The sequence below is a fragment of the Salminus brasiliensis genome, chromosome 1, assembly GCF_030463535.1.
Source record: "Salminus brasiliensis chromosome 1, fSalBra1.hap2, whole genome shotgun sequence".
Taxonomy (NCBI): domain Eukaryota; kingdom Metazoa; phylum Chordata; class Actinopteri; order Characiformes; family Bryconidae; genus Salminus; species Salminus brasiliensis.
Genome location: NC_132878.1, coordinates 19109105 through 19124621, shown reverse-complemented (window position 1 = coordinate 19124621; position 15517 = coordinate 19109105). Strand labels below are relative to the sequence as shown.

The window sequence follows — 15517 nt, the reverse complement described above, 5'->3', positions numbered from 1 at the left end:
GCCTTGTGGTCAGTTTTCTTCTATTTTATCTGGGTGGATTTCTCAGTTTGTCCCTTTCTCAGTAAGAACTTCTTAATCAGCTCCACATCCTTTCAGACCCACAGTGTTGAGTTCTCTTTTCAAAGTGGAAGGATGTGGACTTTTTTCAGATCTGAAGTGAGAGTGGAGCTTACTTCTCTCTTCTTGCTCAGGATCTGATGAGGCAGGTATCTGATTAGGGCTTTTTTAGGTCTTACACAGTAGTTAGGAGTTTCATTTTGCCATTATTATTATTATTATTATTATTATTATAAAATAATGTAAAAACTAATGCATGGTGGTTGCTAGGATGTTGCTATGTTAATTTTTATTGCATTTCAAATAGTCATTAGACAAATAGATAAATATGTACAGTGTTGTATAAAAGTTCAGAATATTATTTTATATTCTATTGTTATGATACAGAATAAATATGCACCTGTGTGTCTTTGTTTACATCACAAATATTGAATTATGCAGACCTGTGGAACTGCCCTTTTTACACAATGTAAGGCACTGGTTATAGTCACCTTGCTACTTAAGGCTTAATTAACAAAGTCAGTCTAATAACACACAATAAAATCACTGCATTGTACTGTAATCCCCCTGTGGCTTTAAGACAGACTTGATACTTCTCTGCCTTCTGCTGTCCTTTTTTTCCTCAAAATCCTCTGTTTCTTCATCTCCCAAGCATCCTTTGTCCCCTGTCACCATCTAACTCCTCTTTCTCTGTTTCAGTATTCACCCCGCCTTCCTCTATTCCTTCTCCTAATTGTCTTCCTCTTTCTCGCCTCCTCACCTCATCCCTCTCTATATCTCTGGACATCTCATTTGTCAGAAACCTCACTGGCCTTGTTTGAACCTCCCTCTCCAGTGTGTGACAGCCTGCTCTCACGATTAATACCCTCTACACACACACACACACACACACACACATATATACACACTGAATTGTCTTGGTCCTCCCTTATGAATTTCAAATGGACAGAAAATCTTATCCATATATCACAGGCTTCATTAGCCATGCAGCATCTCTGCGCGTGTGTGTATATGTATGAGTGTGTATGTGTGTTTTTGGGCATCAGGCCAGAGTGCTTTTGGCTCATTTCCTTTTAATAAGATGAAGATTGAAATTTTAAAACGCTTGTGTTTACTTTTGCCATCCATCTCCGGAGGAAATGACCACCATTAAAACGAATTAGCCTTACATGCACCTCTTTAGCCAGAGAGATAGAGCAAGAGCGAGAGAGAGAGAAAGAGAGAGAGAGAGAGGTTCTGTGCATCCTCAGAGATCTTCAAACGGTTTCAAGTAGTGCGTTCCACCAGCACCTTCATGTTTACGCACTGCACTAACATAAGAGGAATGTTTACATATGTAGCTACATACTTACACAAACATGAAAAGCAACGACTTTGCCAAGCTGAAGAACATAGTTTCAGTTTACAAGTAAATTCTAGTTTCAAAAATCCATCTTGAAAATGCTTGAAATAATGACAAGATGCTTGTCGACAGGTTTTAAATTTTCATCAACCTAAATGGCAGCAAAATGAATAAAAAAAGATGCACATTGATCTTAAAACAATTTGAGGTTCGACTTATAACTGATAACAAAACTGTGACATAACATAACATCATTATCATGACTACTTTATTACACTGCTACTTTACTCTAAATGATCTAATCACAGACATGGTGCTGTCCATAGTAGCACCTGTTACTAGTTGGAGTTGGCGCTTTATTTGCCAGGTTCCTGTTATAATATTTGTACCACTTTCATTTATTAAATGGTGTAGTGGTTAAGTTTAGGTGTCCCTACTTAGGTGCACAGCCTCTTGCATAATTTACGATTACATTTAAATTAGAAGCAGAGATCCATCTTTAACTTCATGACTTAGTAAAACATTGAACTTGAAGCCTGTCTACACGTATAGCCTGTGTGTTGTGGCATTGGGTAAACTAAATGTATCAATAATGTGACTAAAAATAAACAAAAAATTCCAACATTTTTGACAAAAATCTAACTAATCTAACTAATACAACAAAATCACTGCATGGTCGGCAGTGATAACTACAACTTCCATTAGTTAACTCTAAGTCTTAGGTTTTATCGTAGTCTTTACATCAGTATCTCAGTTTGTCCTCATCTTTATTTGAGTTTTTTCAAGTCATTAGCGTAGTCTTAATCTTAGTCTTTATTTTAGTCTCTATGTTGGTCTAGTTGGTCTAGTCTGTTTTGGTTAGTCTTTATCTGTCTATATTTGTCTTTATGTCAGTCTTTATTTTAGTCAGTTCCTCTATGTTTGTCTTAGTCTTTATCTCAGTCTTCTTAACTTAGTTAAAACTAAGTAACTTAGTTTCTATATCAGTATTTGTCTTTATTTTAGCTTTATTATAGCTTTATTTTCTCTCAGACTTTACCTTAGTCTTCATCTCAGTATTTATCCTAGTCTTTAACTCAGTTTTCATCTTAGTTTTTATCCGGGTATTTGTCCTAGTCGTTATTCCAGTCTTTATCTTTGAGTCAGTCTTTATCTAAGCCTTCAGCTTAGACTGTCTCTTTATCTTAATACCGTCTAATAACGTCGTCATACAGTCAGTTACCACTGGTGTTGTTTGGCCTGCTTTAAAATGCCTTTCAGTTTGGCCTTGATCTGAGGCTAGCTAAATTGGTTTTGATCTCAATTGGTCTTCATATTGCCTCTTTCTTTTTCTCTCTCTCCCTCTCTCACACACACACACACACACACACACACACACACCATACACATACGCTGATTATTCTGACCATGATTATTCTGACCAGTTTATCCATGCGCGCTCAATTATTGGCCAGCTAAATTAAAAACGTGCAAATTGCAGTGTAAATCTGTGAGCGAGGGATGAAAATGGGAGCTGAAAGAGAGGAAGAGGAAGATTTTAATGAAGGCATTTATGCCTGGTAATGACTGTCCCTCTACCTCCCTCTTCAACTTCATCAGCCACCAGATAATTGAGAAAGAAAGAAAGAGAGAGAGAAAGAGAGAGAGAGAGAGAGAGAGAGAGAGAGAGAGAGAAATGGAAAAGGTATGGACAGTTGCACCGTTCTTTCCAACAGTGTCATATTTTAAAACATATGCAAGGAAGTAAAATATAAAAGAAAAATGTCTGAAACACTGAATTTCTGACATGGAAATAGTGTTTGATAGCCAGTAAAGATTACTTTACGTTTCCAACTGAGGTGCTGCATATTAAACCCCTCATTCTTCATCTTATACACAGAATAAATGGCAGCCTATACAGAGATATACAGGATATTTCTAGATATCTATGATAGAAGTGTCATATTTTACTGTCACATTTGGGAGGCATGCAGGGATGAGGTGGACATAGGTACAGGGACATGGTTTTATTAAAAGATGAGATACATAAGATACTCACACACAACAACCAGCCAGAAACACACACACACACACCCACACACACAATCACACACACACAAACACACACACACACACACACACACACACACACACACATACATACATACATACATACATACATATATATATATGACACTGACATGGTATACCTGGGGCAGATAACGAGAAGGCAGGGCCACAAAAGAGGCACAGGTGGGAAAAGTAATGACTAGGTGAGGCTAGGGCAGAGGCAGAGCCATGTGTAAATAGTGGTAGTTAGACTTGGTGTACAGCCAAATCTGCTTTCAAGTATAGTAGATCACCAAACTACACAGTTTGTTACAGTGTGTTGCTATTACTAAATTGACAAGATACACAGGAAAAACCTGAAATACATCAGATAACCAACTTAATAACCAACTTAATAATCATTATATGACTAAACAACTTGTCAACAACATGCTGACACTAATATGACCATCTAACATGTCACTGGCTGGGTCCTTATCACAGTATTTCGTACAGTCAAACATGTGAATTTCATTAAAATGTACATGTAATTACATAGTAATGTTAAAACAGTCCAAAATCATAACATAACTCAAGACTAATTTTAATATAGTACACAGTTCAAGTTTTGCTTTATTTGTAATCAGTGGACAGTATTTTTTCTTTTTTTTCTATTTTGTTTTGGGAGGGAGGGGTAGAATTTCATATGTAATTTCTTTGCAAATGGTGGCCATTAAGATTTTAGCATGTTGTGTAAGATAACCAATCTAGCCAAGCCTTCAAAACTCCAAAATGTGTGTGTAGTCATTATTAACATACACATAATTGAACTTTTCTTACAACTTGCTGTCTTCTTTTTGTGTGTGTATTTGTGTTGGGGAAAGACATAGCCTGACAGAAAGAGCAAAAAAGGAAGCTCGCAAATTGTCTATCACTTTCAGCATGAGCTAAGTCCTCTTTCCTTCCTCTCAGCTGCAGCAAATGTTTAGCGGATCCCCCAGCGAGATGCCGGCTCATTTGTCTTGATAACGATGAAGAGGCATTTCTCCAGCAGCTCCTAGGCTGAGGAGCTGTCTAATGGCAGCATTCTGCTGGACTGCCAAAAGTCAGCCTAACCTACCTACAAAAAGCATTCCACACTGCAGGGTGCAACCCATCATGGAAACATCACTTCACTTACACTTCACTTCAGCAACTACTGTTCTGAAGGGTATAGAACTCTATCTAGATATATGCTCTCTGGCATTGCTGAATGATCCTCCTTTTTATATGCAATTAAACTAAAATTGTGCCCCAAGAAGCTAATGGTGCTAATTAGGGGTGGTGCTAGAGTCAGTGGACATGTTGGACTTATGTCCCACAAGCCCACCCCAGGTTCAACTCAGGCCGAACCAATTAGCCCTTATTCTCAGACAGTGTCTTTGGTGGTACATTAAGTCAGCACATTCTTGAAAAGTTACTAGGAAGACAAGCATCTAGCCATTCCTTTGTCTTGACACTGAAATGGTGGAATGAATTTCCCAAGGGAGTCTAAAGACTTCCATTCAAGAGTGCTTGAAATGTGCAGTTGGTTAGAGTTCACAATTATGATAAAATATTGCAAGTCTTTAGTCTAGATATTAACACTGACTCTTGTATATGGCAGTATCTTAGCTCAAGGGCATTAATGGTAGTCAAGCTAGGGATAGTCGCACAAAAATACTTTTTAAATTATTCCGGATTAGGGTGTTTGCTTAATGCCATGAATAAATTAATACATGGCCTCTCTAAGTATTAGCTCAGATGACTAGCATTTGCTAACTAGCTCACAATGGATAGCTGTCCACCCCTAGTGCCCCTTAATATTAAAAATAAATGAGAATTAGTGGAACTGTGGAATGAGATTCATTCATTGTTAGCCGCGTTAGCAAAGTTATTTTGGTTCCTATAATTGTAAGTCACTTTAAATGAGCTAAAAGTGGGAAATTAATTAGCATGCTAGCATGCCCAAAAGCCTCACTTTACTTACACTTCACTTCAGCAACTGCTGTTTTGAAGAGTAAAGTGCTTTTTGCTCTCTCACGTACTGTGCTAATCGTGCTAATAATACCTAAGGGCTAGTGGAATAATGTTAGTCAGGTGAGATCACATAATTAATGGACTTAACTAGCTGTCATTCATTGTTTTACACATTAGCAGTTCATTTAGTGCACTGTGCCTGTGTCACTTTACATCTACTTAATGGCAATAGAAAACGGTCATTAGCATGCTAGCATGCACTGCACATAGTCATTGTGTTACTGCGTTTTTATCAGAGACTGACCCTGAAGGTCCTAAAGCTTCTATTCACTTCAGCAAAGGGTAAAACGCTTGGCCTGTTTGCTTTCTGCACTTTGTATGCACCTAAACAGACATTTTTACATAAACTTCATTCTAAATTTCTAATTTGCTCATAATAATAATAATAATAATAATAATAATAATAATTGAGATCTAGTGGGATAGATATTAGCAAATCTGGTTTAGGTAATAGTAACTAGGGCCTCATTAACAGTCCTCTCTTGCCTGAACAGCTTATGTCCAGTAAAATGATTTAGAAGCAAATGCTGAGGGCCTGTTTTTTTAAGTAAAAAACTACTGTGTCCTTCTACACAGCAAAAATTACTCAGAGCCCAATGAGAACCACAAACGAACCATACTAAGACTGCCCTCAATGATGGCCTTTTTTATAGCAAAATAAAACTGAAAGTGTAACAAAACCCCTAAAATGTACAATACTTATGCATACTAATAGATAATAGATCCCTAAATATTAACTTATGTCCCAAAATATGGGAGTTGGGAGCAAGATAACACTTTAATTATATAACCTTTTTGGCAAATTGGAGAGGCAACTCTTGCTAAATTAAAGGTATAGGAAGTAATGTCAATTCAATACACAATGTTTTTTAGAAACAACTTAAGCAAGATAAATTTGACCTTTTTAAAAAAAATGCAGTGTTTTGTGGATGCTGGATTTGAAGGCTTGTATGTTGTTTGCCTTGTCAAAGGCAATGTGCCTCTTCTTTTTTCTTTTCTTTTTTTTATTTTATTTCTTTTTTTTTTTTAGCACCAAAGGCAAGGATGTACTTTTTTTGCTGTTGAGTTGAAATATCAACACAATTTCTCCAAAATTGCTGACAACCTCTTTAACTTAATTGACTTTCAGGGCCAAAGTATACAGGATTCTCCTCTGCCAGCTCCTTCAGATGGGTACTTGTTCCAGCCTTAAAAATTAGAGATTGTTGCCAAATGTCTTCAAGCCTATTACTTGAGCTCAAGTGCAAACAATACAAAAATGACAGTATTAAAAACAAAAGTGACCCTTGAACATATCTGCTTTTTGCTTTCAACAAAATTGCCTAGCATTATTTGTGTCAGTGGCAGTAAATATGAATTTTCTGATGAATCTATTTTCTGATTGTAATTGTAGCTTGGGGTTATGAGCAATCCAAACAGTCATGATTAATTTCAGGTAAACCTACCACTTGATCACGACACAGAACATTGTCATAGAGTCATGCAGACAGAAGTTGTAAGACTAATCAGTGAATCAAGCTTATTTAAAAAAAGGACTGCCAACAAATGTAATGCTAAGGAGCAGACACACTTGAGCCTAAGGTCACAATGTCCAATGCTAGAGGGTTGTAAAGCCCCCATCATTGAATTGCAGAGCAGTGGAACTTGGAATAAGTTGGAGTGGTGTTTGTGAACCAGAACCAATCATCCCATCCGAAATCAGTACCTGACCTTAGTAATGATCTTTTGGCTGAATGCAATTCAGTTCTCACTTCAGCATTCTGGCCTCTAGTGTGAGGCCTTCCCAGAAGAGTATAGATAGTTACTGCAGCAAGAAGAGGAAAAAAATTATGATACTCTTGATTTTAGATGAACAGGCTTCTACAAATATTTTATATGTGAACCACGCAGATTTATTTAAAAGCTCTACTGAATCACTAATGAAAAAAAGAGCACCATGTTTGTTTGTTTTTTATTCACTTGGCCTACTGCTGAATTAGTTGCTGAAAGTGTGTTTACCACCTACAACAAAGGTTTGCTGTATGTTTTAAAACTGTATGAAGAAGTGGAGTGAACTCCAAGAAGTCCCTGGGAGGTAGGACTAAGATAGCACAGAGGTGAGATAGGACTGGTGGAGTGAGGTGGTGTTTGGATGTCAGAACCTCATCAAGGCTTACAGAATATGAAAATTTAAAAGGTGTTAGATTGGAAAGAGAAGACACTTAGAAAATCTTCCCCAACAATTCTCTTTCTGTGTCATTTGTAATTATAGCTTTGGTTTACAGGCAACTCAAGTGGCAACAAATTATTACAGATAAACATGTCATGAACTGGAATACACTATACTGTAACAATCAGCAGCAAGGCTAAACATAATAACAGCCTCTTAATTTTTATTTTGTCATAAACATCATAGGATAATGAGAGTTTAAACAAAATCTCATTTTCATATGAGCTCTTTCTGCATCATGTAGTTTATTGGGCCTATCCATTGCTTAAGGTGACATCCAAAAGTCTTTCACCATGTGCCACTGTCTCTCACACTGTTTATTTTTCTCTCCTGTATCCTCCTTGTTCCAAGCGTCCAGTATGCTGGGCACTGTATTTTCCTCATGTTAGGTTTTAGGTTACGTTTTACATCATCACACCCACTTTTAGACAGTCCTTCACAACTCTGGTTTTCTATTGGTTAGTCAAAAACATTCACGCTGTGTCTGAAACTGTGCCCTATTTACTATATAGTGTCCGAGTAGGTCCAAGGTAGTGCCAAATTTTCAGTGCAATGGAACATAATGCATCATAACTTTAAATTGTACTATTGTACTATTATATTAACTATGTACAGTAAATGGACAATAAATACCCATAATACATTGTGTTGTTTGGTTTGAAGGTTCATGCTAGTGCTGGGTGGTATGATGGTACACAGTACATACTGTTTGAAATTCGTCTAACGGCCCATGTTTCTTACATACCATAATACTGTGGTTTACAACAAAAATCGCCGAAGATATTTTATCATTGTATAATCTCACGTGGCTCTCAGTCAGTTTGAGCACTAAATTGTAGCACTAATGTGCTGCTAACTGTAGCACTAATGTGCTGCTAACTGTAGCACTAATGTGCTGCTAGCAAGAGTAGGCTAGCACCTGAGTGCACGCTGTGACTACGAGGCTGTTTTTGAGCTTGATTTAAAATAAACCCACTGCTACTTTTGGCGATTACAAATTAGAGGAGAGGTGAATAGAGATCATGATACCATACGTCAACAGAGCTATTCTAACAACTCTCTTTTTTCTGCTCACATCTCTCTCTGTCTTTTAGTTCATAAACAGTGTTCATAAACCTTCAAAAGATTTTAAAGCTATTTTAAAGACTGAATTATTTCAAACTTTTCAACTAAACTTCAGTTGTTAAATATGTGCATTTGTAGTAAATATGTCACTTTTAACCTTCACAGATGTTTTTGATATTATGCTGTTTGCACAATAAACACTGTTTACATTCTGCAGCTGTCTTCACATAGACTGATTCTTTCATTATATGTGTGTGTATGTATGTGTGTAATGTTGTGGAGCCAAGCACGCCTTTTAGTACAATCTAAATCTACAGCAATGTTTGCATTTGGATTCCATATTTGGAAAGGGTTAACTATGGCCAATACCCCAAGTGTGCATTAAAGCTGGTGCACCATTCATCAACATTAACTGCAATCTTGGGTTGTTTTTGTTATTGTCTATTAGTGATACGATATATGATGATTTGGCTATAATTAAGACTTTTTGGTCTTTTGACTATGAAGCCATTCAAGCCGTAGAGATTCTAATTTTGCCACTGACATTCATAGCTACGAGTTATCTGTATGCGTATGGTCATTATACCAAGGTGCTAGCTTTTTCACCCTAATTAGCTTGATCTTAATTTGCAGAATTTTGTCAAGATTGACAAGTGGACCACAGACAGCAGATCATCTGGTCCATGCTTAAGATCTATAGGATTATGGATGGGCAGGCGATGGTTAAATCTGGAACGCTATTAATAAATATACTAGTTGTTGAGGTTGTTATGATACATAAAGTGAGGCAGCAGGCGGATATCTTGGTTTGCATGATTTGGTAGTGGTCAGAGATGGAGTCAGGCAGAGATATGCTGACTAAATTCTCTGTTTCAATACCCAGGGTCAGAACTGGCTCTAGTTTATAGTTGCATCTATAAGTTGGAACCTGTGAAATTTTAAATGAATCCCAAGGCAACTAAGATTGATTTAAGGGGGGTCCTGCATCTTCTCAAAGTGAATATTGAAATCTCCATCAAACAAAGCATTATCAGTAGACATAATTTTGATAAGAAGTCAGCAAATTCACTAAGGTCCAGGAGGACAATAGACTGTAATAAGCAGAAAAGACTGCTGCTTTTTAGAAGTCAGAGAAGCCTGCCACTTTAAGACTAAACACTTCAAACAATTTAGCTTCATATCCAGTTTTAGGTTATGCTTAGAACTGAAAAGATTGTGGCTATGCCGCTGCCGCGACCATTCCTGTGTTTACATGGATTTAAAAGCCCTAGATTCCCCTAGCTCCTTATTTTATTCATCATACCTCACTAAGATACATTTACAAACCCTGTGAAAGGGCTCCTAAGGCCATGGCTAGGGGTATGTGGTCACACACACAACAACGAGAAGCAGACTATCATTAAGAATTTCATTCTTAACATAAAATGCTTCATTATTAAATGCTAAATTCTGCTAGGGGCTTCAAATGCTATGTTACCTTTGCCTTCTTAGCTGCTTTCAGATACTTTCGTTTTGTCTTTGCCCTTCTTACTCCCCACTGCCACCAGGTTGGTCTTGCCCAGCTGCCCAGGGGGTTGACTCCGTCCCTGCCTTCCATGTGTAGCAGGATCTGTGTGGGTCCAGAAGCAATTTTTTCATTATAGTGCTTTTTACCACTGCCATTGATACAACGCAACTTTATAGAATAAAGTGAGCAAGCCATGGGTTACAGAGAATATACATATATATTAGTGAGGTATATATACAGTACATTATACACTGCTCAAAAAAATAAAGGGAACACTCAAATAACACATCCTAGATCTGAATGAATGAAATATTCTCATTGAATACTTTGTTCTGTACAAAGTTGAATGTGCTGACATCACAAAAACACACTACAGGCTGATCCAACTTGTAATGTCCCTAAAACAAGTCAAAATAAGGCTGAGTATTGTGTGTGGCCTCCACGTGCCTGTATGACCTCCCTACAATGCCTGGGCATGCCCCTGATGAGGTGGCGGATGGTCTCTTGAGGGATCTCCTCCCAGACCTGGACTAAAGCATCTGCCAACTTCTGGACAGTCTGTGGTGCAACGTGACGTTGGTGGATGGAGCGAGACATGATGTCCCAGACGTGCTCAATCGGATTCAGGTCTGGGAACGGGCGGGCCAGTCCATAGCTTCAATGCCTTCATCTTGCAGGAACTGCTGACACACTCCAGCCACATGAGGTCTAGCATTGTCCTGCATTAGGAGGAACCCAGAGCCAACCACACCAACATATGGTCTCACAAGGGGTCTGAGGATCTCATCTCAGTACCTAATGGCAGTCAGGCTACCTCTGGCGAGCACATGGAGGGCTGTGCGGCCCTCCAAAGAAATGCCACCCCACACCATTACTGACCCACTGCCAAACTGGTCATGCTGAAGAATGTTGCAGGCAGCAGATCGCTCTCCACGGCGTCTCCAGACGCCATCACGTCTGTCACATGTGCTTAGTGTGAACCTGCTTTCCTCTGTGAAGAGCACAGGGCGCCAGTGGCGGATTTGCCAGACCAGGTGTTCTCTGGCAAATGCCAAGCGTCCTGCACGGTGTTGGGCTGTGAGCACAACCCCCATCTGTGGACGTTGGGCCCTCACACCATCCTCATGGAGTCGGTTTCTAACCGTTTGTGCAGACAAATGCACATTTGTGGCCTGCTGGAGGTCATTTGCAGGGCTCTGGCAGTGCTCCTCCTGTTCCTCCTTGCACAAAGATTGAGGTAGCGGTCCTGCTGCTGGGTTGTTGCCCTCCTACGGCCTCCTCCACGTCTCCTGGTGTACTGGCCTGTCTCCTGGTAGCGCCTCCAGCCTCCCTACATTTAGGTCCACCACAAATAACTTTAACCTGTTTTTTTTTTTTTTTTTTTTTAAATAATAAAACAAGTTGAGTGTTTTGCAGGGTCAAAAAATTGAAAGGAACAGTATTTTTTTGTTATTGCATATGGGTGATAATTGCTGTTATCACACAACGTCCTATACTTTGATCTGTTATTTTCAGCCTAGATTTGTTATAGAACCAGATCTGATTGTTTATCTGACCAGGCATGACACTGATATCTCATGATATCAGCCTGATACCAATACTGCGTACTGAATCAGTGTCAACTCTAATTGCAAAAATATGAAATTACTCATAATGAATGGATATAGCACTATATAATAAAATACAGACACTATGAAGTTTGCCAAACTATGAATATGCTTGAACCACAGTGCAACTGCAGTACTAATCCTTCCCAAAAGGGGGTGTCTGTCACTGTGACCCCCTCACCTTTTTAATTATCTCCATACTTCCATCTCTCCTTTCATCTTTACCCTAGGCCCTCCCTTTCAGTCCACTCCCCCCTTATTTACCCGCCTCTTCCGTGGTCTGGTCTTTCCCTTCCAAGTGTGTATATGTGTGTGTATGTGTGTGTGTGTGTGTGTGTGTGTGTGTGCATGTGTGTTTGTCCCAGACAAATTCTTCAAGGGAAAACACATGTTTGAAGTCTGCGGGGGAAAAAGAGAGATGAGGAAGGAGCACTCCACATGAGAACACAAAGAAGCATTTAGGACATTTTGCACTTTTCCTATTTCTTTCTGCATTTGTGTGAGTGTGAGGAGATACTCTAGTTTGAAAAGTGGATGGAACTGCTCATTTCTATGTGTTGCATGTCATTAAGTAAGGGAGTTAACCTGTTCTTGTCACTGACTGTAGCATTGTAGCTGATTGGTTAAGCTAGCAATTGCGTGAATGAAAATGGGACTATGCTGTTTGTATTCTACCATTTAACTGCATATGTTTGAGGAAGTACTTGTGTATGGTTGTACCTTTCTCACTCTGTCCATAAGAGTCTCTTATAAATTAGCTTAGTCACTGTTTAGCTGAAAGCATGTATTCTATCCCACTTTCCATTTCCTTCTCCCTCTTTGTCTTTTTCTTTCTCTCAAACTCCTGCACTTTTGCTGGAATGGACTCTTGCTATGACGAAGAAGGAACACCTAGCCGCTGCATGCCGAAATTTGAGAATGCGGCTTTTAATCGCACTGTGTTGGTTTCCAATGTGTGTGGTACACCACCTGAGGACTACTGTATGCAGACTGGTTCCACACGGTCATGTCGCCATTGTGATGCTTCGGACCCTGAAACAAACCACAACGCCACCTACCTGACAGACTTCCACACTGACGAGGAGCCAACCTGGTGGCAAAGCCAGTCCATGTTCTACGGAGTACAGTACCCCAACTCTGTCAATCTCACACTACACTTAGGTAAGACATTTTTCCTCTTATAGCAGCATTATGTGCGAAGTGATATTTCTTGCTTCTGGGAAATGTAATTTGAGCTTTGAGCCATTCCTGTAGGACAAGCTTTACACATGCATTTCTGGACAAGCTGAGATACAGAACCATCGGTCAAGACAGGTGTAGTGATCAAAGTTGGATCCTTTAGTTTCGTCCTGGAGCTACTGATGGCTAATGTAGCTGACAACTAATAGAAGCTGATTTGATGGACCCGATTAGCAAATTGCAATTGCAATAGCAAATCTGCTATTGAGTTGTTAGGTAATCTCAAATATGGCAAATTTGACAAGGGACAAATTGTGATGGCTAGAAGACTTGGTCAGTGCATCTCCCAAACATCAAGCAGATCTTTTGAGGGTCTTCTGGTATGTAGTTGTCAGAACCTACCAAAAGTAGTAAGGCTCACAACATAAAGGACACCTTGTGGAGTTAATGCTTCGAATGGGAAGATCTGTTGTGGTGGCACAAAGGGGACTTTCTTAATATTAGGTAGGCAGTTTTAATGTTGTGGCTGATGTAGACATACCTGTGTGGTATCTGACAGAGCATGGCATACTAAACGGACAAAAGTACAACACATAGTCAAAGCAGTGGTAGCAGCAATTGTGTTTTTTGTTGAAATGATTTTAGAGTTTTTACATTTTCACTCATTAAAATTACCCCAAAAGGAGAATGCTTGTAAGTAATGGCTCTAATTAGCGATATATAAACATGTAGTTCCTAGTTTGCATTCATTGCTAACCACAGTAGCACTGTTAGGGGAATTAATCTGTGAGAATAAGCTGTTAAGCAAGACATACACATGTTGCAAATAATGGAATTCAGTTTTCACTAAGTAATTCATGTAAAAACATTATGTTTTTTTCATATTTGTACACCCTCCTGATGATAATTAGTTAATTAATTTAACAATATGCAACATTTGTTTCACAACCAAACAGACCAAGGCCTTTATTCATGCAAATAAGCCACATAAACAATGGAGAGGAAAATACATTATCCCAAGACATAAGGTCATACAGTCTATTAATCACAGAGATGCAAAAAGATAAATCACTAAGAAAATCACACTATCTAAGGTGTAAGCTTCCAGATGCCCCACCACCCTTTGAATGTTTTTATGATGGTTCTAGAAAAACAAGCTAATTTTATGTTCTTCAGCATTTGCTAATTCGGGTTTCTATATGTAGGATAAATTTAGCTGAAAGTGAGTTGTGGTTATTCAGTTGGTTAGTCATAGAAAACTGTTAGTCACAGTTTCAGTCCATTAATTAGCATTAAAATGATTGTTATTATTTATTATAATAGTGTAATAATAGTTGTTATTATGTTGTTGTTTTTAAAAATATAACTAATACATTTTAGTGCTCCACAACCTTTGGGGCCTACCCAGAATCACTTGGCAGAAGGCAATATCAATAATGTCACATATTTACCATGAGGTGTTTTCTGCACAGTCTGTGTTGAGACATGTGTAATTAGGACAACAGGGCATTTTTTACAAATATAAATAATGAATGTAAACATAACACATTAGTTTTAAAAGGGTAGAGCCAACATAATAAGACCAAGTTTGTAAAGCTATCAGAACTAGTCATTTGTACAGATAATTTCTTGTTGTTTAGAATTATTATATACAGGTTTTAGTTGACATTTTAATGTTTGTGAATCAGTACATTCTATGATTTGTAGCTATGAAATATTGCTCAATAATTTACCTAAGGATGTTCTCATCAAAATAGTTACAATTCCTCACAATTAATTTTTTTAGAATCCCTGTACAAAAATTCCAAAAACATCAAAGTTTCATACATACACTGAGTACTGTTCATTCATTGTTTCTCCTGATATCAAAGATATAAAAAAAAGAGTTTATTCTTCTTTTGTTGAAATGACAGTCTATATTGTCCAGGGAAGGCTTTCTACTAGATTTTGCATTGCTGTGAGGTTTTGGTTGCATTCAACGACAAAAAAACTAAACAAAACATTAGTAAGGTCAGGATGTTGGATGATCACCACCCCAGCTCCCCAGCTCCCCCCAAAAGTATTGAATGGAGCACTGTCATTCCAAAGAACACTGTTTCACTGCTTCATAGCTCTAGCCCCAAGTTAAAATGATTTCTAAAACAAAACCTCAAAATTGATTTAGAACCTGTACATATGTTTTAATCTTACATTTTTAATATATGTCTTAGAAAAGGTTCTTCAGGTACACTTACATATTTCAAAGAGCCCTTTGCGGCACCTTGGTGGTTTTAAAGAGTGCATAACATTAATGCTAACACTTAGCAAGCACATAGCCCGAATTGCTTAACTCCAGTTTGTTGTGCTGAAACCTGTCCACCAGACAGTTGGAACAGATGTGTTGTTGCGTGAGGATGTTTGGGGGATCTTTAATGTCCCTTGGATGGTTGGAATAGGAGCTAGTTGACTCTCTGTTGTCTTAGTTT

The 15517-nt window shown here is 38.3% G+C and overlaps 1 protein-coding gene across 2 annotated transcripts in view; it reads left to right on the top strand.

Annotated features, from left to right (window-relative positions):
• The first annotated feature begins 12260 nt into the window (after window positions 1-12260).
• Window positions 12261-15517, top strand: part of lamc3 (laminin, gamma 3) — a 161336-nt gene continuing 158079 nt past the window's right edge. Inside the window, exons 1-2 of one of the 2 annotated variants that reach the window (XM_072674061.1) lie at window positions 12261-12372; window positions 12759-13034. In XM_072674061.1, coding sequence (XP_072530162.1) covers window positions 12776-13034 — 259 coding nt within the window. In that variant the 5' untranslated portion in view covers window positions 12261-12372; window positions 12759-12775. Of the gene's footprint in view, window positions 13035-15517 lie in introns of both variants that reach the window. The other variant, XM_072674054.1, reaches the window with a different exon arrangement.